This window comes from Brachyistius frenatus, unplaced genomic scaffold (genome assembly GCF_029030835.1).
Source record: "Brachyistius frenatus isolate BFR_SWC_R1_liver_20210118 unplaced genomic scaffold, ASM2903083v1 Contig_4, whole genome shotgun sequence".
Classification (NCBI taxonomy): Eukaryota; Metazoa; Chordata; class Actinopteri; family Embiotocidae; genus Brachyistius; species Brachyistius frenatus.
Genome location: NW_027210603.1, coordinates 8,548,236 through 8,573,879, shown reverse-complemented (window position 1 = coordinate 8,573,879; position 25,644 = coordinate 8,548,236). Strand labels below are relative to the sequence as shown.

The 25,644-nt window shown below is 40.2% G+C and overlaps 2 protein-coding genes across 11 annotated transcripts in view; both read left to right on the top strand.

The window, feature by feature from the left end:
* Nucleotides 1-1,709: 1,709 nt before the first annotated feature.
* Nucleotides 1,710-4,942, top strand: setmar (SET domain and mariner transposase fusion gene). The gene is made up of 2 exons (XM_069714340.1): nt 1,710-1,821; nt 3,844-4,942. Exons 1-2 carry the CDS (start codon nt 1,729-1,731, stop codon nt 4,639-4,641), a joined length of 891 nt encoding a protein of 296 aa, XP_069570441.1. The 5' UTR covers nt 1,710-1,728; the 3' UTR covers nt 4,642-4,942.
* A 9,376-nt stretch (nt 4,943-14,318) lies between these two features.
* The window catches only part of itpr1b (inositol 1,4,5-trisphosphate receptor, type 1b), an 81,997-nt gene continuing 70,671 nt past the window's right edge, over nt 14,319-25,644 (top strand). For all 10 annotated transcript variants that reach the window (XM_069714328.1, XM_069714292.1, XM_069714269.1 and 7 more), the window contains exons 1-3: nt 14,319-14,408; nt 15,658-15,771; nt 20,445-20,515. In XM_069714328.1, coding sequence (XP_069570429.1) covers nt 15,680-15,771; nt 20,445-20,515 — 163 coding nt within the window. In that variant the 5' untranslated portion in view covers nt 14,319-14,408; nt 15,658-15,679. The remainder of the gene's footprint in view (nt 14,409-15,657; nt 15,772-20,444; nt 20,516-25,644) is intronic.

Here is a 25,644-nt window from a genome sequence, read left to right as displayed (position 1 = left end):
CCAAAAAAACATAATTTACAATAGTAAAGCAATGACAGGAATTATTCTCTCCATAGCGTGTATTTTTTACTTTTTATACTTTAAGTAGCCTACATTTTGCTGATAAGACTTATCTGTGTGTGTGTGTGTGTGTGTGTGTGTGTGTGTGTGTGTGTGTGTGTGTGTGTGTGTGTGTGTGTGTGTGTGTGTGTGTGTGTGTGTGTGTGTGTGTGTGTGTGTGTGTGTGTGTGTTCATGCATAGGAGTGGCATTGTGCAATGAGGTCGGAGTGTGCCTTGCAAACATAGGCATCACATTTGTAGCATTTAAGTCCCCACCATGGTGAGCTTTCGTTTCAGCAGCTCCTGACCGCGCATATGAAGTAAAAAAGTTATCACGTGATATTATGCCCCTTGAGACCGGCTGTCATGTCCAACACGCATGCCCTGTTTTTTTTCTGGCCTTCCATCAATAGGTTTTCCCGTGTAGACCTACATATTACAGGCATAGGTGCTCCTGGCATCACATGCTGCCCAGATCTTGGTTCCATACTTGCCTGGTTTGCTTGGCATGTACTGCTTGAATGGGCAGCGACCTCTAAAAGGGACCAGGCGCCCGTCGACTGTCACCTCAGGGTCTGGATTGTACATCAGTGGTAGGCGCTCCACCCACCTGTCCCAAATCTTCCTGATGGCAGCCAGTTTGTTGTTTCAGCAGCGGGCAGGTCGTGTATCTCTGTTATCAAATTGGATAATTCTTGAGAGGACATGAAACTGTTGTAAGGACATTGTTGACCGGAATATAGGCCTCCCGGACTCCGCATCCCACAGTAGCCTCATTGTTTGACCGAAATACATGCTAGAATCAATAGGCCCATGTAGGCTTGGAGGTCTACCTGGTCCGATGCTCTCCACGTGTCCCCAAACACACGCCTCCCCTCCAGGTTGGTCATGTCCAGTATAATACCCTCAATGGACTCTGGTAAAAAAGAGTTGGAAGCTGGACTTGATGTCATCCACACGAGATGTTGCATATCATGTTGGCCCTGGCGTCATCCTTATTATGTTTTCAACTCTCGCTCTGCCTCCTCTGTCCTGGGAGGATGAATACCAGAGCATACACGTGTGTGTGTGTGTGTGTGTGTGTGTGTGTGTGTGTGTGTGTGTGTGTGTGTGTGTGTGTGTGTGCGTGCGTGTGTGTGTGTGTGTGTGTGTGTGTGTGTATGGGAGGAGGGTGGGAGGGGGGTTGTGGTTGTGGATGTGTGGGTGTGTATGGGGCTGTTTTCCATCTGATGAATGGACATAGTCTAGTGTTTCCCATTCATTTCCTATGGCGGTCACTTTTGACCGGGAACACCATGGGTGTTACAAAGTTGACTAAACCACAAAAAAATTCAATGAAAGTAGTGATCAGCAATTTTATATGTTCAAATGCTTAGTGTGGAGGATATCACAAGGCCTTGAGGCAATCAGATGTAAAACACAACATTTATGATTGATTCAAGTTGTAAATCGGTCAGATTTGACCCGAACACGACAGGAGGGTTAATTAAATAATCCGAATACTTCTCCCACCATTGCAAGTGAGGTCAGCTGGTCAAACCCTCAGCAAGCTGTAATCACAATGGTGTAGTAATTTAAACGCGCCGCTAGAGGGTGATAGTTGCCAATAAAACTGCCGGAAGTTGCAGCGCCCGGTTTTGAGTTTGTTGACATCCGCAGCTGATCCGCCGCTGACTGGCGCTTCAGACATGAATGTGGCTGACCAGCATTATGTAGATTTAAGTAGCTGCCTGGAGGATGTTCCTGTTTTAATTAACGGGCGGACACTACCTACATTTCAGGTAACGCTACTTGTGCGTGACTCTCCCCGTAGTTGAACCACACAATCAACGAGTTAAACACATTGAGCTGGTTTCAGTCGCGCGGTAAATGTTGTACAGATGTTTTAGCAACGCAAGCGTTTTTCGAGAAGTGAATTTAATGTTATTATCAAATACCTGTTGTGGGGCTGATGTCTCAGTTAGATATACGGTGTGAGTTGAAAATGACAAACGGCGACAAGACCGGTTATTTGGACTTGTCATACAGAGTACAGCAGAGTTCATGACTCTGTTCTGTTTAAAGTGTGCCAGCAACACGTGGCAGTGTGACAGTGAGCAAACATGCACGATGTTACGATGATGAGCACCTTTTTTTTTTTTTAAAGAAGTCTTCACTATTTACACCTGTGCTTTTTCCAATGTTGAGGCCTAGAAGTCTGCAGTGGATATGTTGCCTGATAGTGAACTCATCCCAGCTGTATCTGCTTAAGTACAGACAAACAGGGTTATCATGTGGTGTTTAAAAAAAGAAAGAAAAGAACATCATGATCATTTCAAGCCGCTGAAAACGGACCAATACAAAAGGGTTCTTTTTTTCTGGTCCACTTTAGCTCTGACAAGGCCTCTTCTCTCCTTTGGAGGCATTGATTTATCTTAAAGGTCCTTTTGGAGACTATAATCCGTGGAGCCGTTGAGCTGCCTAGATATACGGATAGGTGTTCTTGATATGTTGTCCCTCCCCTTTAAAATAATTTACAAAATATTAGGAACACCTCTCAGTTTAACTCAGTGCAATTCAACAATACCACAAATTACAGTTTCCGAAATGAGGATATTTGCTGGACTGTTGTTATATTTCATGCTTCACCTGCCAGTGGTTTTAATGTTACTGTTGATCTGTGTAGTTCTTCTAATCCTAACTGCTCCTTGTCCACCTGTCCACTATTGTCAGGTTTTTTTTCTTGTTTGTTTGTTTTTTTGTACTATGACAACTCTAATTACTTTGAGAAAGCGATTTGTTGAATGTGCACCGAAAAGGTGAAATGTTTGGTGCCAATAAACAGATCTTGTTCTTCATGAGGTGTGTTATTAAATTTAACTTATTCTGTAACTGAGGCATGAAATTAACAGTACAAAACAACTTAATCATTAATTGAAAATATTTGCATAAAAATAAATTGTCAACTAAAAATGTATGATTGTGACAGTCCTTTGTGAGGCATACTCTGACTGTGGAGAACACTCCTTTTTACATGTGAGTCTGTGATCTTGCAGGCTGCTGCTACTGCAGTAGCTTTAAGGTTGTTGGGAATTCACCATAAAACAATACTGAGTAGAAATGTCTGAGGAAAATGTGATAATAGAAAAAAGTCTGACTCATAATTCAAAGATTTTTTTTTATTTTATCTATGGTGGTAGTTTAGTTAATCAGTCTAAAAGTTCTAAGGGTCGAGAAATGCCATAAACTCATAAAAGCCTGGTGGTTCTCAACTCTATCAAGTGAAATACATGGTTGTATCAGCAGATGGCAGCAAATCATTAGAGCCACATCACCGGATAAATAACTGCCTCTCCAGAACCAAAGGATTTGTCCTATTTTCCACTTTTTGTCACGCTGCTCTAAAGGACTTTCTTCTGCATTATAAAGCAATCAGGTGTTTGATTGTTGTGAAAGTATATGGTCGTATTAGTTCATGTGGTTGTAATGTTGGTTGATGGGTTTCAAAAATCTGTGCTCTGGAACAATTTTCTGATCAATTTAAATACATTTGAATTAGCTGCATATACTATTTTGATTTGCAATTTATTTCCTTGATTAATTGTTCAGCCTGCCAAATACCTGTCACAGGTGACGTCTTCAGATGTCTTGTTTTGTGTGGCCAACAGTCTAAAATCCAAATACACTCAATTGTTCAAGAAAAGCAGCAAAACCTCACTTTCAAAGCAATAAACATGTGGATTTTTGACTTTTTGATTTATCAATTATGTTTAATGTCTGATAATAGTGAAACAGTTTTGTTATACTCTGCTGTCATTTTTCAGTATTCCCCCAATAACATCCAGGGACCAGGATGCACCGTAGACCCCAGTGAAGTCACCCTTCCTGGATGCTCCTGCCTTTCCCACTCCTGCTGCACCGAGAGCTGCTCCTGCCTGCAGACTCACGGTCAAGCGTACAGCAGCACCGGCACGCTCCTGCACCTCAACAGAACAGACTCCAGGTACTGCTCCCCTGTGTATGATTGCAATGCCCTTTGCTCCTGCAGCGATGCCTGCTCTAACCGGGTGGTGCAGAGAGGGTTGCAGCTCAGGTTGGAGGTCTACGGCACTTGCAACCGGGGCTGGGGAGTTCGGACACTCGAGAAAATCCCACGCGGGACATTTGTGTGTGAGTATGCAGGGGAGGTGATCGGTTTCAGGGAGGCCCGACGCAGACAGCTTGCCCAGAGAGCTCAAGAAAATAATTACATCATCGCTGTAAGGGAGCATGCAGGTACGGGCTCCGTCACGGAGACATTTGTGGACCCGGCCCGTGTGGGAAACGTAGGTCGCTTTCTCAATCACTCGTGCCTGCCCAACCTGTTCATGTTGCCGGTTCGCGTGCACTCTGTCATTCCCAGACTGGCACTGTTTGCCGGACGGGATGTTGACGCTGGAGAAGAGCTGACGTTCGACTACTCAGGAGGATACGCTAACCAACGTCCTGTAGAGCTGCCATCCACGCAAAGCGACGCTGCCGTACAGGCCAGTAGGACAGATGTACTCCAAAGGAAAGCGTGTCACTGTGGTGCCAACAACTGCACACAGTTTCTGCCACTGGATTTATCTGTTCTCAGCTGAAATTATCTTATTTTGTTTTGTTTCATGGGATTTTCTTTCAAACCGATGTCTATTTAGTCATGTGTTGGTCTGCTGTCAGTTTCCTTGCCGTCTCAGTTCATTCAGTCACTTATTAGAAGAAGACAATGCAACATGTTGGTGGCTCCATGAACACAATTGGCTGGATGAGTCACGTCTGCGCTCTTCATTGTTTCCTGTTTGGTCCTCAGAGTGTCTCCTGATCAGCCACTGTCTTAATACTGTCTCCCACTCAATGTAAGATGATGCAATAAAAACAAGAAGGCTGAGGGACCAAACTTGTTGACTTCCCTGTCTGTTCTTTCACTTTTACAATCCATTTCATCTATCAGGGGAGGCTTGTTCTGTATAGGACGTGTCCCACTGGATGTGCAGTCCTGTAGCGATCATCTTGTCCTGGCACATAATAGTCCCATTTCTCACACCACAAATGAATCTGGAAGGAGAAAGAATCATTTGTACTGGCAGATGTACAAGGAGTGATGTTCAATAGGTTTCTTTTAATAGGCCACAGAATTGGTCTTTAGACCCTTGCCATTGCTAAAACATTGTGCAAGTGAAGATTCTTTGTCATTCCTAATAAATAAAAAAAATCCCACATAAAGTAATAGCTGTCATATGTCAGCTCGACATTCCTTTATTGTCGTCATGCGATACGGCCTCCCCTTGTAGATATTCTCAGCTTCTCATCGCGCTCAAGCCTCAGGAGAGGTGGGACCAATTAAAAAGGGCCAGGGGGTGTAGCTTTTATAGAAGCAGACTTTATTCCCCTGTCAAAGGAGGGGCGAAGGTGTCCCACTTTAGTGTGACCATTCTGAAATCAGGACCTTCTCCTCTCGATCTGCCCCGCTTCTAGTCTAGACCTGCTTTCATCTTATTAATATCCACATCTGGGTTAATTAGGATGGAGACCGTGTTTCATCCAGAAATGGGACCAGTGCTCCAGCCACACTGGGGCTGTGCGAGACTAAATGGTAGTGGGGGGTGGGAGGGGGAGATGGAAGCCTTCTGCCGATCGGAGACCACTGTCAAGTTGATTGGTTTTTGTGTCACCCAGTGGAGAGGCGGACGTTGTATCGACCTATATTTTCTCCTCTGTGAGGGTTACCTGGGATTATTTCTGTTCAAAATGGGGCTGTTCTTTGAACCTCATCCGATCCACATTCAGGAATTAGAAACGGAACTTAAAGGAATAGTTTGGTGTTTTAGTGAATGCACCTATTAAAGTTTTTTCCAAGAGTCAGACGAGAAGATCAATACCACTTTTTTTATGTGTATGGTAAATATGAAGTTAACAGCAGCAACCTGTTAGCAGAGCTTTTCAGTGGACTGTAACTTAGTACATTTACTCAAGTACTGTACTTGAGTACAATTATGTGGTACTCAATTTGAGTATTTCCATTTGATGCTACTAATTCTTCCACTTTACTACATTTCAGAGGGAAACATTGTACTTTCTGCTACAATACATTTATTTGACAGCTTTAATGACTTTTAAGATTGAACATTTCACACAATGGTTAATATACCAAGCTTTAAACCACTTCTTTCCAACCTGTTTGGCTTCTGATGTCTGAGTTACGTTGCAGTTGTCTATGATTTGTTCTACTAAATAGGGATTTTTCATTTCAGTGACTGTTCAAATGATTCGATATCTTTGCAACAATCTAAGATTAGAGTAGAAGTATAAATACTGAAAACGGATTTGTGGATCAGAACTTAGTTTTTTCATTTTTCCTCTCACAGTAATCATCTGAACACCCCGCAAATGCATCTGCTGTCCCTGTGTGTTCAAACTAGCTCCACCCGCAGCAGCTACAACAGTAACATGCTGCTTACATACCAATGTTTTACGATTCATAATCTAACGATGTCAGACCATAATATATCAGTCAGAGGAACCAAACCAAGACTTTTACTTTAATACTTTATATTTTGCTGCTAAAACACATGTACTTTTACTTCAATAGGATTTTTCATACAGGACTTTTATTTGTGATGGTGTATTTTTACATTGCTGTAATGGTACTTTTACTCAAGTAATGGATAAGAATACTTCTTCCACCGGTGTACTTTAGCATAAAGACTGGGGGGAAGGGGAAACGACTTGCACGGGTCAGCAAAAGCCACCTTTAGAGCACCTTTAAAACTCACTGAATGACATATTGAGTGTGAACTAAAACATACCAAAAGCCAAATCAAAGTTAATATATGCAAGATGTATGAAACATCCTCAGTTGGATTGAAACAACAGATCAGCTGCAGTGATGTGCAGTATGTTTTGTGTTATAGATAATAAGATACAGTAAATCTGAAATACTGTACAGCCACGTGGGAAAATGTGGCCCCGATGCCAGCTGTGTCAGTGGCCTTGGAGAAAACTGGGACAGAGATTATGCAGAAAAAAAAGCACCAATGTATTTATCTTAAGGATAAAAACCTACAGAAAGTTCTGTGCCAGGGTTTTCCCATCACGTGTGCATTATTCTGGTATGCTAACAGTAGATTCTACACAAGTCCATAATGATTTGGATTTGTTGTTCTCTGCTGATAAATCTGATTCCACTGTCCATTCAAGAAATCCACTATGAGTGTCAGAAGCAAAACAGTCTTTCTTTAAATTCCTCACTCATGTCATTTTTGACTCGGATGTCCCTGAAATCTCTATGGCAACTGGCTGTGTGTACAGAAGGTGATTTGGACAGCAGCCGTTGGTTCGGAGGTGCTGGAAGGCTGATTGCAAACCCATGTCTGTTGGAGGGCTGAGCAGCGAATGAATGGCTCTTTTCCAGAATTGTCACCTAGCAACCAGCAGTTAATCACATGAGGTCAACTCCCCCTATACTCATCCCCACCGAAAAAACAAACATGGATGCTTTGAACTGTGGAAGCCTAACACTGCTCAGTTTTGAAATGCTTAAACATATACTTCAGACTTTTTTCGTTAACTGCAGGCAGATTTGGCATTATGTTAATATGAAGGTTCAAAATTTAAAGGAGGCAAGGATATGTCTTATAGAACTGTTTAGAAGATGCATTGAAACGAAATGGGAGAAGGAAGGCGGGACGTATCAGAGAAAAAATGGACAACAATATGGAGATATCAATGGAAATGTACCAGCTCACAGAAATGGAGGGAGTTTGGTTGGAAAAAACAAATGCGTCTTATTACACCTCAGAAATCCCACTACCCAGAAACTGTGGAAACCAAAATTAAAACTGTTACCATGTTTTCTGGTATTGTCCCATTATCAAAGATTATTGGAGAGGCACAACGTGGCCACACAACATTTTGAAAATGTAAAATGCCCCCGCAGTGTAAGACCAAAGACATATGTATCTATATGGTATATAACTTAAAAATGGTTGAAAAGAGTAAAATATTTAATGAACATGCTGCTGGTGTCAGGAAACAAGACTTACCAGGACGTGGTCTCATCGGAGAGTCCAATTTCAAATGGATGGATGGAAATTCCAATGACCATTTACAAAATGGAAAAGCAAGAAGAATGGAGAGAAATGTGTTGTAACTATCTACTGGCCAAGGAGCCTGACTTTATCTTCATAAATCATGGATTATGGTGTAAAGAAAAGATCTCTCCCTTAGTTTTTTGTTTTTTCACAGTTGTCGTTTTTCTTCTTTTCTGAGTACTTTTGAAAAGTGCGGCCTTCTATAAATTAATAAAAAGTTCATCACGAAAAAAAAAGAAATTGTAGGAGCCTGCTTAACATTGCAAAAATATGCTTTTTGAGGCCTAAAATCTATTTAGTAATGGGGTTATTTTCAGATGGACCACCAGAAAACTAATAAGAAGTGACTAGCTAACAACACCAAATTGACTTGTGGGAAAAAAATTTGAAGTTGAATTGGAGTCTATGGCGCCAGAGCCTTTTTGTTGCTAAACCCTTGGTATAGCACTTTTAGGCACTTCTGCATTTGCCTTATTTTTCAGACTTCCTCCACTTTTATATACAGTCTGCTTCAAGCTTCAACAGCCATATTCTCCATCAAGCTTCTGTAAAAAAGACACTATCCTTGTCAAACTGTTCCTCTAACAAGGGATTTTTTAAAACATCCCTTAAAAAAAAAATGAAGGGGGAAAACTATTGTCCTGTAATGGACACTTATGGCGGCAGATTTTGATTCCTGCAAATCAGTTTTGTTTTGGGTCTCCTTCTTTGCAGCCCCACTATGATTTAACCTAATAAGACTTTAACCTAAATGTTTTGCCAAGCGTAACTGGAAAGGACAAAAGACAATGCACCTTGGTGCCAATGTGTGCCATGCATCACAGAGAAAAATGTGCGACACAATTTCAGACTGAATAACAAGTGGAGAAATTACAACTGGCAGTCCATTTGTTCAGAAGTGGATCGCCTCTGCGATGAGGGAGCAGATGTCCTTGACTTGAATCCTGCAGCCAAATCAGTATTAAAAAAAAAAGTAGCAGATATGCTGAGCCTCAGCTGGCAAATCTAATTGAAAGTCAATTTGAAAAATGTCTTTGAAGTCTTGACTTTGTTGTGATGTTGGTTGATCTGTAATAATTACAACATAATGCAAAGGGTTTTATAACAACAGTCAGTATCTGTATTATTGTAGCAGGACATAATATAAATGTTATCAATATTATACTGAATTTAGAATCATTTGTTTCTTTGAAGAACATGCTGTATGTTTAATTCATGCTTCTGTTATATTGACTCAGAGTCCACCGATTAAACTGCATGTGGCTCTTGCACACTAGATCTGTTTTTTGTTTTTTTATTATTATATTGTGTCTTGTTCTAATGTCCTGATGTCTAATGCTGTATAATGGGGTTGTATTTTTGCAGTTTCACTTCAGTGACGAGAGAAGGTGGTGTCAAAGCATTTTCTCAGATTGACTCCTCCCATCACAGATGTTAAGTTAAATTTGGCCCGAGACACCTGCAGCGGGCTCAGCAGGAAGTTCTGGAGTCCAGGAAGCACCCGCCTCCACTGCTGCTCTTGGCACTCATCAGACCTACACATATATATCTCAACTACACATACGTCTTTTTAAGTGCACATCTTTTTATTGCAGTCTTTAGAAGGTAGTTAAAGAAGTGATGAATTGAAGTTACTTTTTAAAGAACCTGTTAATGGTGGCTTTTATTATAATCTCACACCCAAGATTTCCCAATTAATCACTTAACTGCGATCTGGCATAATTACCCAATCTTACTTCAAATGAGCCCATTTCGGCTTGGTGGTGCATGTTATGTAGTTGGTGTGACACTAATTGTAGGCGTTAGGCTAAGACTAATCATGTTTGAGATTTTACACAAGATTTTTAAACCATGTGCAACATGTCACTGACAAATAGTAGTCCAATACCATTTCCAGTCCAGTCTCACGTTAGGTTAAGTTATTTAAAAAAATGCAGCTTCAACATTTGAAAAAAAAAGTCTATGGGATACCAATTTAAAGCACGCCTCTTTGCTATAGGAGCTCCAAAATACACACAGACTGAATTAGGTAACCAGGTACTTTATAACATGTAGTGAAAGTGAGGCTGAGATCTCCCATCCTACTGATCCTAATGGATTACCTGCAGTTAAAGCTGCTTACAGAACATGTTCTGCAGGTTAAATAGGTGACTTCAGACCACTGTCTCCGTGGACATCGTTTCCCATCGGCGGGATTAGTTCTAACAGGAAAGTGTCTGAGAGCAACAGGGCGCAAAAACTCCATTCACGTCTGTCTGCACAAATCAAACACCTGGCAGACAATTCTCCCTGGCATACGTGCATGGTCTGTCATATTGATTATGCCGTAACCAAGGGGATGTGGTGAAGTGATCCTCTGCTCTGTGCCTAGTGTTTATGAGGAGGAGACAAGATGAATGTAGCTGGCTATTAGAAAATTTCTACCATGGCATGACAAAATTCAAATCTGAAACATATATTATCATATATATATATATATATATCATATATATATATTAAATATTATCACTCCAACTATAACACACTTCTTTACTGAGACTGGATTTCTGACTTATGCATTGAACATGAATGCAGCATGAAATGTGAACTTATTTTTCCTATGTTAATAATGAGTTATATGACAAAATCACAAGGCCTAATTAGAATATCTCTGCAGCTGATCTAATCAGACTATTCCCATTGGGGATATGCAGGCCATTACGCCAGCATAATTGTCTTTTATTTTTAGTGAGGTGGATCTCTACCTCATCCTAGGGTGCCTCTCCATTGCCTGTTATCTTATAGGCAATAAGTGGGGTCTCTAATTTTTTAGGTGGGTAGCTCCAACATAAATACACTTAAAGGCTCCAAGTTTAAAACACAGCCTTGTATCTTATATGATTGTTCAGCTTCATGTTCTTTCCTGCCTCGTGCTCAGTGGTTGACTGAAGTCAGCAAAAGAGGAAGAGGAAGCTTCTTCAAGCAACCTGCTTTGATGCAAGGGTTCTCAGGAGGGGCTACGTGGCAATCCACTTGTCTGAGTGTACTTGTGTGTGTTCGATCTGAGTAAACTGAAAGACCGTGAGGGACTCGACTCAACAGTGGTGTGATGTCACTCATTGTCTGCACATGTCACAGACTGAAAAAGGCTGGGAGAAAGTGGCAGGGCAGTATAGACTGTTGTTACTGTTCACACCATGCCAGAAGATTATGTGCACTGTTGGTGATGGCAGTGTGTGTGTTTTACGCCACATTTGTTCACACAAGTCATCCTCTTCACCAAGCTGTGCCTGTTCTGATCTTCAGGAAGCCATGTTAGTCGGTTAAGAGCATTTTTTTGGAACGAATTTGTACAGAACTAAGGATGTGACGTTTAAAGAAGTTCTTCATTTAGTATGAAATTGCTAATAAACTATTATCTATAGTTCTTGCTCCCAGCGGCATCATGTCTTCAGTGGTTTGCTGTCCCAGATCCACAACAGCAGTTATGGGGTTAAAGAGCCCTTCATCTCTCCTTTTAAGTATGTTCAATCTAGATTTTGGAACTTAATACCTGAATGAAAAGATTGAACAGTCCTTTCAGGAGGAATAATATAAACACGAGAGATGCTTTGTTTCCAAAATATATTTTGCTCTACTTGGACATTTCTGAAGAACGTGAGGGTTAGTTTTGCTGGCATGGCCTACACAGAGGACTATCTGCACCTCAGACAAGAAAACTACCAACCATTGTGCCCACACATCACTGCTGAGGGAAGGCCTGCATCTGCACATGAGAATACTCTCTAACACATGCACAATGATGACTCTCACAATATCTGCTCCCACACAGATGGTAGCTGCATTTTGCCATCCCACTGTCTCCGGTGCATTTCGAGCATGCAGATGTTGTCCTTGTCAATTTCTGAGTCTAAATTCAGTTGTAAGAAGTGCCCAATCTTTTCTACGTCAGCGACAAGTCAGAATACCGATCGACACCAAACTGCTGCTCTTGTCCATGACCCCTTACAGCACACGAGAAATCAATCTGTCTCCACACCCATTCCATTGCATTTCTATCTGTACAGCTGGTTCCGTTGTGCTCATGCATTGTATGTGTGTGTATGTGTGTGTGTGTGTGTGTGGAGGGGAGTGGGGGGGGGCTTCTGACAACAGATGAGCTCTTCAGGTTAAAGCAGGGTACTAGAAAGAAGCACTTACTGCAAAGATAAACAAAACATTATGTTCACCAAACTACAAATCAAACATTTCTGACATCTTAGTTGCCGTAATTCACAAACACAGCAGCAGTTGTGTCTGGTTTTGTATTTATAACCCTTTTTTTTTCTGCTCTGTGGTAGAAGCCAGTCGTCTGTACACTGTATCCATGACAACTGAGAACTCAGTGATCTGTATTCAACTTCATTTAATGTCAAATTTAACCAAAGCCTAGAAATACTTTTAGTTTCTCACATATATGATGTCATGAATTTGACAACATCACATTTAGACACACAGACAATGATGTTCGGAGACAACGCATCCTTCGTCTGTCCTTCCTTCAACAAGTGAAGTAGCATAGTCAGTTTTTCATAAGTGATTTTGAATGTTCTTTTGATATATTTTGTTTTATAATTTGATAATAATGACTGATTGCATAATCAATAAGAGGGATGATTGTCAGCACCGGAAATGACATCACATGCATAATAATGAGTGTGCCTCCATGCCAGCCCTGTATTTTATGTTGACATCAGGGGTACAGAGCATTAAAATATCAATGTTGAAGGGTTTGGGGGCTCAGAATGCTATGCAACATGGTAATCTGTACTAATTTACATCTCAAAGACCTCACTTTGTGTGGTGAAAAGCAGATGTGGAATGTAGAAAGAGAAAAAAAAGCACTTTTTTGGTAATGGACACTTGTCTGGCCGCACTTAATCCTCTCCTCACTACCTCTATAGATCCTGTAGCTAAGAAACCAAAATAAGAGCTATTCGATGGGGTTGGTTAATGCCACTGGGCCCATTTTGGGGATAAAAGTGCTCTTTTTCTTCACGTATCGCTCTGTCTCTCATTCATATTGCAATTAGGAATAATTCTAAGCAATCAAGCTTCTACACATTTTCAAATGTAGCCATCTTCTGCTATTACAAGGATCACAGTGGGGACTGCCTTCCTACGCTTGTTTGAATTATTCATATTTATGACTTTATTATCTGACAATATTTATGACTATTTCAGTATAAAAAAAAGTATGTTCCAATTCCAGTAGCTAAAATGTCCTACTATGCTTTTACTGGGTCAACTGAAAATAAACCAGTTCACTCGAAGTTGTGAAATTGAGGTTTCCAAAGCGTTAATTTACAAGTTTAGAAATCTGGTGGACAAGATCATCGGGATCAAAATTAGTATGGTGCAAGATATCAAATGCTTCTTTGCAAAATAAATAAATACATTACAAACCCAGGAATCTGACCGCAAATAGCCAAATCAGTGTTTCTGACAGGACACTGGCCCGATGTCTTTATCGCATGTCTTTTCACACTTTGACATGCACAGCATGACCATCCTTGTGTAAGCCAGTACGTGCTTCTGTTTTTGACATTACATACGTGAAATAGTGTAGACATTGACAGAAACCTCCAGTCACGTAGATTTGATCATTCAGAAGGATTTACTAGGGTGCACAACATGTCACACATCAATGGGAGTTATTTGGACTTACCCAGGCATGCTGCATATGATCTTAGTTTGTGTTCTGTTGTAATAATTTTGGATTATGGGATCGTGGATCATTTTCATGTCCATTACTGATTTTTGATTAATGTGTCAGCCACTAAGGATTTAAATAGAAAATGCAGAGCATTATATCTTTGTTTGTTATGATTTCACTCGAAAATAAATACAGTATTTATTATGTTTTACTCCATATGTGTGTGCTCTCCTTTGTATAGTTCAAATGATCTCAGCAAGGCCAAAAAAAAAACAACAACAACAAAAAAACTTAATATCTACCAATTATATCTACGAATAATATTAGCTTCAATCCCCCAAAGAACTACATTACCCAGAGAGCTCTGCCGCAGTATAAATAGAAACGAAAGGGGCGTTCCCGCGGTGACATGTGGAGGAGGTAGAAGAGGATTGTCACCGCGGACGCATTCAGCTGTCAGAGATAACGCCGCTCAAGGCTGCTCTTACCTGGAGTTTCACTGCCATGGACTTAACCGAGGATAGCGCTGTGGAAATTATCCTGTGTTGACCCACTTCCTCCTGCGTTTCTTTCTCTCTTTGACGCCTTCTCTCGTTTCTGCCAGGTAAAGACCCTGTCTGTGTGTGTAGTTTTCCAGCTAGGGCATTGTTCATTTTGTCACTGAGATGTAAGCATCCCTGTCGAGGAAGTAGCCCACGCGCTCATTTGTTTCTGTTGTTTTGCTGCAGCTCGTGCGTAAAAATAAATAAATAAATAAATAAATAAAATGAGGCGAGTTGACATTTAATTTCAGACAGCATGTTTGTGTCCCTTTTTGGCAAACTCAGAAAACAGTTCCCAAACGTTTAAATTGCTTTAAATGTTCTGGAATTAGACTAAAATACAAAGTTTATGTTTGCGTGGTGGAGAGTGAGCCGTCTGAATCCGGGTAAACATGACTTTTAGCTTCACACACACCACCAGGATTGCAGATACGTAGACTAAATGTATCTTTTATATTTGGTATCATTTGATACTACAGTGCAACATACAATAAGTTTATGTCATGTGCCAGCCTAAAAAAAAAAAACGTTTTTAAAAATGTGTTTGTTTGCTCGTCAACTGAAACAGGATCGCATAGAGCAGTTAACCTCGAACTAATGTTGGGTTATATTATCCTGTGCGAAAGGCTGATATTCCCACAACCTGGGAACAGACTGCTGACCTAAATTTAAGGTGTATTGGTTTCACCCAGCCAACAATAGCACTGTACATGCACAAACTTTAATTGATTCTCCTCTAGGTATTTTACAGTTTCATTTCCAACAATTCCTTGCAACTATTTTACACACATTGAATAGGCAGTGCAATTAAGCAGTTTATGTCTATGTTTTAAATTGAGAAAAAGATAAGCCTCGTTAATACAATGCAATGGATGCACTCATAGAGGGGAGTTATTTCGGTTTAAAACTCAGTTATATATGGTTAAAGTAAATAATGCTAACTTTAGATTAGCTGATACTGTTGATCTTACAGTAGGTGGTGCTCTGAGGATGGGCTAAAAAAAATAAATCTGCCTGTCTGGACTGAGCTGGACACAAACTAGCAGTAAGTTGCCAAGGAAATAACATAAAAAAAGTGATTCATCTGGGTGATCATAACCTCTTTTGTTTACGATATTTTTTTTTTCGTTGAATCACCTGACTGTTAAACATTTATCATTTATATTAAACATAATGCATTTCAAAATTGCTACATTTTCTGTTGATCAACTTGTCATTTTAGGGCAACTTGGATCAAATACTTCACAATGTGATTTGCTTGTGCTCTGCCGATGACATGATGCTTTAAAGACTTATGTCAATCTTTTGCAGGTGAGGTCAACCGTGACGAACCATGTCGGACAAAATGTCCAGTTTCCTCCATATTGGGGACATCTGTTCCCTTTATGCAGAGGGCTCCACCAGTGGATTTATCAGCACTTTAGGGTAAGCCTGCTTGTTTTACTATACATGTAGGTTTTCATGAGTCCTTCACCACCTCCCCTTTCAACTTACCTCCACGTGCTTCATGCGAGATTGCTGGATAGATGGAGCTTCCGACAATATTGTTGCAATGTGCACAATTACACAGTGCGGGCGACAAAATAAGCACACACACACACACACACACACACACACACACACACACACACACACACACACACACACACACACACACACACACACACACACACACACCTATGTCATAATTTACACAGGTTCTGTTTTGAGCCAAAGAGATGGCGGTGCAGAGAGAGGGTAGTGTAATGAACAGATTTAATGTCTCTGGTTAGTCGGTGGCAGCTACTGTCAACATAAGCGTTACCCGTATTTGGTAAATCATTTATCTGATATTGAGTGAAACTAAGGAATAGTTTCGATAAGTATTTTAGAAGTAAGTTGTTTTTAGTTTGTTTCAAATTTCACTGAGGTTTACATTGATGGAGGTGGACCTGAAATAATAGGTGTGTTTGAGAGAGGAAATTAAGCATTACAGAATACTTCACTGTCATCGATCAGGCTGAAGACCCATCTCTGTGCAGTGTATCTGGATTTAACCCTCTTGAGACTTTATTTTTGACAACACACAGCCTAGTCTGTCTTAGTTTTGACAATGAAGTATTTAAGCTCAAGTAATAGTAAAGTAATAGGCAGAACCTACAATATGTCTGTTATACTTTGGTTGCAGGATTGATAACTTTCTTTGGGTACATTTTGTAAATGAGAAAATCATATTCAACACATGTAGCAGCTCCAAGTACAGTATGCAACCTGCCCGAAAAAAAAAATCCTTTTAGATTAAGGGTTTCACGAGAGAACCAGGAACAGCTAGTTTTACCAACTTTAAATTTAAGGACGTTGTTCTTCTTGCAGTTATAGCCACCTCATCATTGGGACGATTGTTTGCAGTTAAATGAATAGTTTTTCTTTTATTTGATGGTTTTGTCTTATTTATAAATACACAGCAGGATACAACGATGGGGCGTAAGAAAAATATCTATACACCTAAGTATTGTGACATTATGTTTTGTAATACTATATTTATTGTCATAAACTCTGGTGGGTTGTGACCAATGAAACCCTACAGAAAACATGATGGTGCTTCATACAGGACCCGCACATCAACTTTGGACAACAGAAAGGGAACGCTATTGTTTAAACTTAAATGCAGCAGCTTCATGCATCTGACATTGAACGTAAAAACCTCAGTCTCTTGTCTTCTCTTACTTACACAATTATTCTAAAGTATTTTTTCACGGGGTTTATTTTCCTTACTGCCGTTTTCTGCTGCTCTGTATAACATGGTGTCACAATGGGTTGTCATCTGTTGAAGGAGACGGCTTGTTTTGATCTAGCAGAATTGTTGTCATTTGAAATGTGATCATATTGAGGTAGACTTGAGATTGCATTTTGAATACGATTGATAGTGCAGTTGTAGTGTATACTGTGATAGGAAACAGCATATACTACCCTAAAATGAAGTGGAAAACGTTGCGATGCATCACAATATATTGAATCGTAACTCCTTTATTATGATGCGTATTGTCTTGCCAGTACACTGCCCAAATACCAAGTCCCTCTGTAAAACAGTGTCTGCCAAATGTTCTTATTAAAAAAGTGCTGGAATCTTGATTTTGCTGCTTTCCTATTTTAATTATGTGCCCTGAATTACCTTGTCTCTTCTGGCGACACGCTGAGCACCACGTATTTAAGCAGTTGATGTCTCCCCTCCTCCCTAATTGTAGGCGATGAATTGAAAGCGCTTCTCATTATGTGAACATTGAGCAAATCTTGACATATTGTGGACGGTCACAGAAATAACAGAGGGCTAAAAGAAGAAGAACAGGAGGTGTTGAAGGGGGGGGGGGGATCATTGATGTCTATGTCCAGCATATCTGGCATTCTGTCCTCCAGACTTAGCCCGTCTCTCTCCCCTGCCTCCTTTCTATTTTCTTCCCCCGGGGTGAGAATGAGCACAACATCTGTATTGTCCTGTCCTCCCTTTCCCTTTCTAAGTGCTGCAATCTTCCTCCTCTTGCTTTGCCACCATTGTATTTGCCCCTCACCAGAGGCCGTAGCGGGCCTTCCTCCCTGCCAGCTTTCAGAGACCGCGATCTTCCACCGTTTAGTGTTGCGCGTCACCCACCGTGGCAACAAATGTGTGCCCGGCTTTGAAGACCGCCAACTTGACAGAGCTCATTTGTCAAATTTACCATCTTGAGTTGTTTTGCCTCGTAATCAACCCCCCGCCGCTGCCGTGAGCGCGCCCCGTTAAAGAGAAGAGCTGAGAGGATGTGGCTATTAATAGCATTATTGTATTAGATGTTGCTTTTGCTGTCAGCATGCTGAATGTGACCCCTGAGAGATGGTCGCAGCCATCTGGACCACTTGCAGGCACAGAGAGGGTGGCAACCAACGTCTCGATACAGCCGTGACGCTTCATCCCAGAATGCAAATGCAGGTCTCTTCCTGACCTTGGATGACAATGACTCTTAAAACTCCTGTTCTTTTTGGACCTCGGCCCATCAGTGCATCAGTGTGATCAGGGCTCCGGCTCTTCGTTCCCAAAGAGAAGACTCTGACAACATGTGACTTCTTCCTTCATCATCAGAGTACTCCTGCGTTGCAGTGTATACTGCATGAGCTATAAAAAGATGCTACAGACCGGACCAGCTTGAGCTTCCTACAGAAGTGTTTTATTTGTGCCGATCCACTGTCTCATAGTATCCCCAGGGGTTCCCCCCCTTCCCTCCCCCCTCCCGTATTTTCTCTATTTTGCACTCCTATTGAGTTAAAAAGGGGTTCTATCAACATATTTTGAATATTGTTTAGAACAATATCAATACAAGACGGAATAATGGTGCAAAGTGCGGTGGGCCAATTAGAAACCTTTCATGTCATTTTAAGCTTCATGAACGTTTTCACAACTTTTCTTTGCGTTCTAAAGTGTGGTGGTTTTGCACAATTGGGATTGTAGGAGTTTAGACCTGTTTAAGCTGTTCAAAGACATTCCGGTGCTTCGAACCCCGCAGTTGGATGACTACTTGTAAACTCTTATTTCGAATGTTGAAATTGTATCCTTGCGTCGCCAATGTGATGATACAAATACTAAAGATTAAATCAAGTTTAAATCAGTGTGTGTTATTCAGTGTTTACTTTACTGTTGGGGAATTTAAGTCAGTTCTAAAGGTTGTGGAAAATAGTGTAAGTTTGTTTTGTTTTTAAATGTCTTATCCAGATCATTTTGACAACTACGCCTTTTAGATTTTGTCTTTACTTTTATTTCATTTGAACTAGATATTTGTATTCTTTTGTTCCATTTCAGATGGATAGTGTTTATTCTTATGTCTTTTGTCTGTTTTTTTTTCTATTCTCAATGAGACTTTTATGTGGTAAATAAAGAAAAGTGAATGACCGGAGGCATAGCTGGAAAATCACAGCTTTCCAATGCTGTTATTGGTGGGATGGTTCCGATTCAATGAAGCGGGGTGTTTAAACTGAAACCTGACCTGTGTTAAAACAGTGCAGGGTGCTGCGTCGGTATGTGTTACAGTCAATCTGAGTGGCATTCATATGCCAAAATACTGCACGGCAGGTTTTTAAGACTCGGAGAAAGAATGTTGAAATTCTGGAAAGTTACCACATCTCCAACTACTTCATCTCTGTCACTGCGACTAGGAGGTAAACAGTAGAAATACAGCATTTATGTGGCATGGGCTTGACGCTGCTGGTCGGCTGGAATTTGTCTGTGTGGAATTTGCAGGTTCTCTTTGTGTCTGCGTGGGTTCTCTCTGGGTGCTCTGGCTTCCTGCCGCCATACAAAGACATGCTTGCTCGGTAAATTGGTGATTGGCTGTAGTTGTGTAGTTTTGTGTGTGTGTGTGTGTGTGCGTGTGTGTGTGTGTGTGTGTGTGTGTGTGAGAGAGAGCTGTTTTTCTGTGGGGGCCCTGTGACGGACTGGTGACCTGTCCATGGCGTACCCTACCTTTCCCCAAAGTCATCCAGGTTTGGCTCCAGCCCCCCTGCGACCCTTGTTCAGTATAGATGACGGCTGGATGGACGTAGTCGTGTACACATTCCACAGTGGTGCACACGTTTCATCGGTCAGCACGACGCAATGTTGGAGGATTTTGTGTCGCGGCATAAATTGAACCAGATAATAACATTTTTGTTGCCGGGTGACCCTCTTTTAACCTTGCAGGGTTAAAGTCGGGGGTTAACGTGATTCAAGTGTCCATGTATGACACGCCAGTGAGTCAGCATCCATAATAATCGGACATTGGAGGTGACACATTTGAATGTAATGCAGCCTTTATTAGTCTTATTAATTACATCTCTGACTTTCTTGTTATTACGTGCCATAATCTCTGCCCTGGAAAATATTTGTCTTCCTGTGATTAAATACACCGTCGTAAACAATTAACTCAACACACTTACATTTTCTTTATTCCCTATTTTTTCCTGATATGAACTTCATCAGACTTATTATGATATTATTACTTTCATCAGAGTGAGGATTATGTTATGAAGGAAATATTACTTTGATTGTTTATGTATGAATAATGACAACTTTTGTGTCGTGAATGATTGAATCCTTATGATGATGACTGTGTCCTCAGGCTTGTGGATGACCGCTGTGTGGTGCAACCAGACACGGGTGACCTCAACAACCCACCCAAGAAATTCAGAGGTAAGAATTTAAAATCCCTTGGTCATCACCCAGTTTTAATTTGATGTCGTACGAGATGAGTCAGGATTGCTGCCCGTTGTGGTCATTGCTCTCTTCAATACCATTCAAGTTGACATTGATAGAAAATGTTTTATTCTTAGTGTTCTTTTGGTTACTTGCTGTGGAAACACACAAGACGAACCAGACAGAAACCGAACAGAATCCTGTAGTACGTCACCGCTTGATCAACAGGATATACAAGTAGATAAGATGGGCTCTGGCTTCCATGTCTCTTCCATGTGCAGTTGTGTGTTGCGCTTAGTTCTGTTTACTGTTTTTTTTAATTTGAACGCATTTGTGCTTATTAAGGGTTGCGTAGATAGTCCTCTGTTCAGTTGTTTTGGACATAGAGACATTGAAGGAGTATATCTGTAAATATACTCCTCTTATTGGTTTCTCATGCCGTTAGATCTTTACTAAAAGACATTTAGAAGATGCAAAAACAGCGGCTCTGCTACGCAAGAGGCCCCTTTGTCTTCAGAACAGCGGAATTATTTTTTGTTAACGTGGTGCTTAAAATGCTCTCTGGTAATTTTGTTCCCATGCAGGTTCAAGTAGTGCTGCTTCAACAGCACTTTCAGATTTTAAACTACAGATTCATGCTGTGAGCTTTCACTTCAATCAAAAGGCATTTTACTGTGTTAACATTTGGAAGCTGTGCAGGCCACTTTACAGAGTCTCTTTTGCAGCTCTGAAACCATGTTAATATGGTTATCGTTATACTGGCTCATTGATCTGTTGAGAAAGGGCTGACTGCAGCCATGGTAAACCTGTTTAGCAGTAAGAGCCCACGAGAGCTGTTCCATTCAGATATTCTCACCTGGCAAGAAAGGGAGTACGGAAAACATTCAGCACAATACCTGACAAACCTTGTTTGACGCGAATGAATCCATAAATTTGTGCAATTTTATTGCAAATTCTGAGCCTATCATCCACCACTAAAGAAATGGACATGTGACAAAGAGACAAGTACTGTAAATAATATACCCACTAAGTATATTTGGCAATTAAAACCATTTCTGGATGTTTTGGCAGGTTTCTGAAGAAGGTCTTTGGTTAATTAATTAAAAGTGAAATGACACAACTACCAAGGTCATTTCCATTTACTTAGAACTGTATTCCTTTCAAACTGACTAAAAAGGCCTTTTTATACATGATGGCTTGCAGGTCCGTATTTAATGTGTCCCTGTCATGTCACCGGTTATGCTCTCTGATATCATCCTTAAGTTATGATAACCAGGAAGAGGATGATGCATCTCCAGACCCACTGAGGAGGATTGTATTGTTTAACATCTTTTTACCACAACGGATAAACCTGCGCATTATTTTATATTACATTATCATTTCTTTAGGTGGTATTTGGGTCTGTAGAGCTGTTTTTTGTTGTTGTTTTTTTTAAAAGCCAATCAGCTGGGGAGTTAATTTTGATTGAAACTATGAATTTGATCTGATTTAGAATTCTGTAGCAAGAAACCTTTGACGACTGAAAATGTGGCCAAAGCAAAGGGATATTTAATTGAAGAAGAATACAAAAAAAAGTGTTCATAGTTAGTTTATATCAGTTGCAAAAAAACCTCCTTGTGATTCACGCTTGAGAAATTTCTGTAAAATATGAATATAAATCTTATTCAAAGTAGGCCAGTCAGAACCTCAACCTTAACGTAACTTCAAAACACGGGTACGGCCGAGAAGTTTTTCAACCAGCGAGCTGGTGGACTGAACCTTTCTAGTTTAGAAACACTGAGGTTTGTTGCGAGGACACAAGTATGCATGTGGTGTTGTTTATAGTGGTTCCAGTTGCAGAATGAGCGGTTTCTCCTCGGCAGAGTTTTGTACAAAGCCTGCCACAGCAACCTGCCACCACATCTTAACATCACTTAACAAGCCCGAACCCGACAGCAAGAATATGTCACAGATTAGCTGCCAGCTATGTGCATAAAAATACATCATGATTTACTTTTTGGGAAGACCAGGTGTAATTCTATGGTTGATTTGTTCCGAATGTCCTTACAATTTAAACAGTGATACTGCGTAATGTGTGTCTATCCCATTTCATTTGATTTGAATCTAAATCATTCGATTCTTGGGGTTTGGTGGGCTGTCGGTGTGATGGCTGGCTGTAATCGGTTTTGCAAACAACGTTAGGATGTCAGCTGCTTGAACTTTTCCTTGAGGCGCCACTTGTCCGCCGTTTTGACCTGAAAACCTTTACAACCAAGTCGCGTCTATTCACGAACCCTCGTCACAGGTTGGACATGTCTCTGAGCCGGGACCACAAAGTGATGTTTCCGAGTTCTTCATTCTTCATTTGAATAGTGTTAAGAGTCTCAAAAAGGTAAAACACTCCAGTATAACTCAAGAAAAACCCAAAGATTTGACTACAAAAATTGATTGGTCATTAATTTAGTAGCCACTACCGAAACTATAGTATTTCTGGCTTCTGGCCTAAAAGCTGATCAGTCATGCAAAGGGAATCTTTGACTTATATTTTTGTATGAGTTCAGTTACTTGCAAATGATAAACGTTATGATTAAATGTTATTAAGCTCCAATACTAGTTTTAAGATGCAGTACATACAGGATGAATTAGGCCTCTCGAGTGTCCCATGTAGACGTAGCCTTAGCATGCAGTAGACCAAGAGGAAGATGACAATAATCATGGAATAAAACATAACCTTTGTAACATTTCAAATTTGTAACTGTTAGTGTTGAGGCTAAATGATGTATTTTTGTTGTGGTTGTATTGTGTCTTAATACATTGTGGTCCAATGCAGCACATTGTGCCGTGTCAACACATCCCACTGAACAAAGCCAATACTCAAATAATAAGTAGAGATCTAAACCTAAAGTAAACACAGTCAAATGTTGTTTGCAGTTGTTGCACTGCCTGGCACTACATGTCTCAGCTGTTTCAGCTTTCTCACTCTTTATATTTGTTCATGTTTGTGGTTTTGAGCGATTATACGTTGTTGGTTCACAGGTGTAGAGTGTATCTGTTTATTAGAAGTAGGATTATTACACGCAGATTTTTGCTAGAACAGACGCAATACCAACTTGCGTGTCAGACTAAAATACAGTGGACAATGCTGTGTCCTGCTGGAGCTTAATCAATGCATGACCAGTCAAAAATAAACAAAACTATTTTCAACAATTACAGAGTGAGGTATACCCAGTCATGTAAGAAGCATTTCGGAGTTCAGTCAAATTGATAGTCTGTCTCACTAAATTTGCTGTCCACACATCATGTTAACTTACAATAGCCTATTTTTACTGTTGGAGCTGTGTGGAGTTGATGACAAATTCGATCTGTCTTTGTTTTTGAAGTCAATGAGTCACTGTTGAACTCTCTATGTCAAAAGTGGGTCATTTTAGTTTTAATACTAGGGTGTTATTTTCACATCCACTTATTAGGAGGCATCTAACAGGAACTGCTATTACCATAACAACCACAGTCTTAACTGAAAATAGTAAATTCTTCTTAGTGGCATATTGTTTGTTTTTTCAACAAATACAATTAAACAAGAACTCCTGACATAAACAATGTGTTTGGAAATTCAATATTATGGATTCAATATTACAATAAATTATTGATTTGAATAATAATTGTTAATTCGAATTTAAATGCATTTTAATTGTACAGACTTTGGTCTGTATAGCATGGTAAGGACTATTAATTTAAGAATGAGTTCAAGTTCTCCATATTTAAGATTATTACTTCACCCTCTATGTACTTTGCATATTATTTATATCCTGTTTGAAACCTTCCACTGCTCTCTGTTGAAACTATTTGTTGTTTGCATTGTCTTGTCATGAAACATGTTACATAATTAATATATATTTGGACTGATGCACTTGTGTGCCAGTTTTTAAACACGGATGATTTGGCATCATGAACCTCTTGGTTTCCTTATGTCACTTTAAGACAATATATTGGAAATGCATATTGCTTATTCTATTTCCAGTGAAATCAGTTTTACAAATCTAACAGTAAATTGTTTTCCAACCCATCAGTCATTATTTTCTTCTAAGGTTTCAGAGATCTTGCAAATTTATGCTTATAATGTGTTTGGTGATGGGGTTTTTAATCTGCTGTACCAGGAAGAGTTCTACACATCAGATGAAGAGCAGATAGGGAGCAATTTTTTTTTATGGTTTTCAACATGGCCCTGCTTTTCCAGTTGAGGACACAAAGAAACAACCTCACGTGCTCTTTTCTAACTGAGCTATTCAAATGATATTCAAAGATGTGATATAGCACCATAACGTGCAGCCACGGCAGAGAGACAAATGTGCTACAAGCTGTGGCACCTTTTACTCTTTACGTGACCCCTACACCTTTTTCACAGCAGCAAGCGGCACTACATGTTCTATTATTTTTGGAAAAGCACTATTATCTAGGAACACCTTTTTCCACATTAGCCTACATATTATAACCTGATGATAAATCCAACCACAGACTGCAGTTTCAGCTCTGTTTGTGAGGCCAGTGTTAAACAGATGCAAAGTGTACTAGAGCTAAATCCTAATGTCTCTGTTGAGTATTAATAACTCGTATAAGCTAAAGTCTGTATTGCAGGGAGCTGCATCCATGACAATACTCCTTTATCTCTCACCAGAGTGGCTACGACATCAATTAAAGTGTTTCTGTGTGTGTTTACTCGTGTAAAGGTTGATTATATTATGATTACCTTGTTAGAAATCTTTTTTTTTTTTTTTTTTTTTTTTTACCCATGCCCACAAAAAGGAGACATTAGGAGACTTTCATGTATCTCATTGCTCAAAGTTTGTGCACAGTAATGTAACTTTTTGTTGTCATAGATGTGAAGTCCAGAAATTGGTAAATATTCCAGATGTATGTAGGCCTAGTTTGCTTATTTTCAGCTGTGGTGCTTCTATGTTGTCTGTGTCAAGATTTTTTAATTCGTTGTACTTTGGTGTTGTGTAGCGGTATAAGTTAAGTTTATATGCGAGGTTTATTTCAAGATTATACATTGCCAAATAGTGGTTAGCACTGTCGCCTCACAGCGCAGGGGGTTCTGGGTTCGATCTCGGCTTAGGGCCTTTCTGTGTGGCGTTTGCATGTTCTCCCTG

Coding starts and splice junctions, on each gene's coding strand:
- setmar (XM_069714340.1), top strand. CDS start 1,729: ATGAATGTGGCTGACCAGCATTATGTAGATTTAAGTAGCTGCCTGGAG. Junction 1,822..3,843: donor GGACACTACCTACATTTCAG/GTAACGCTACTT, acceptor GTCATTTTTCAG/TATTCCCCCAATAACATCCA.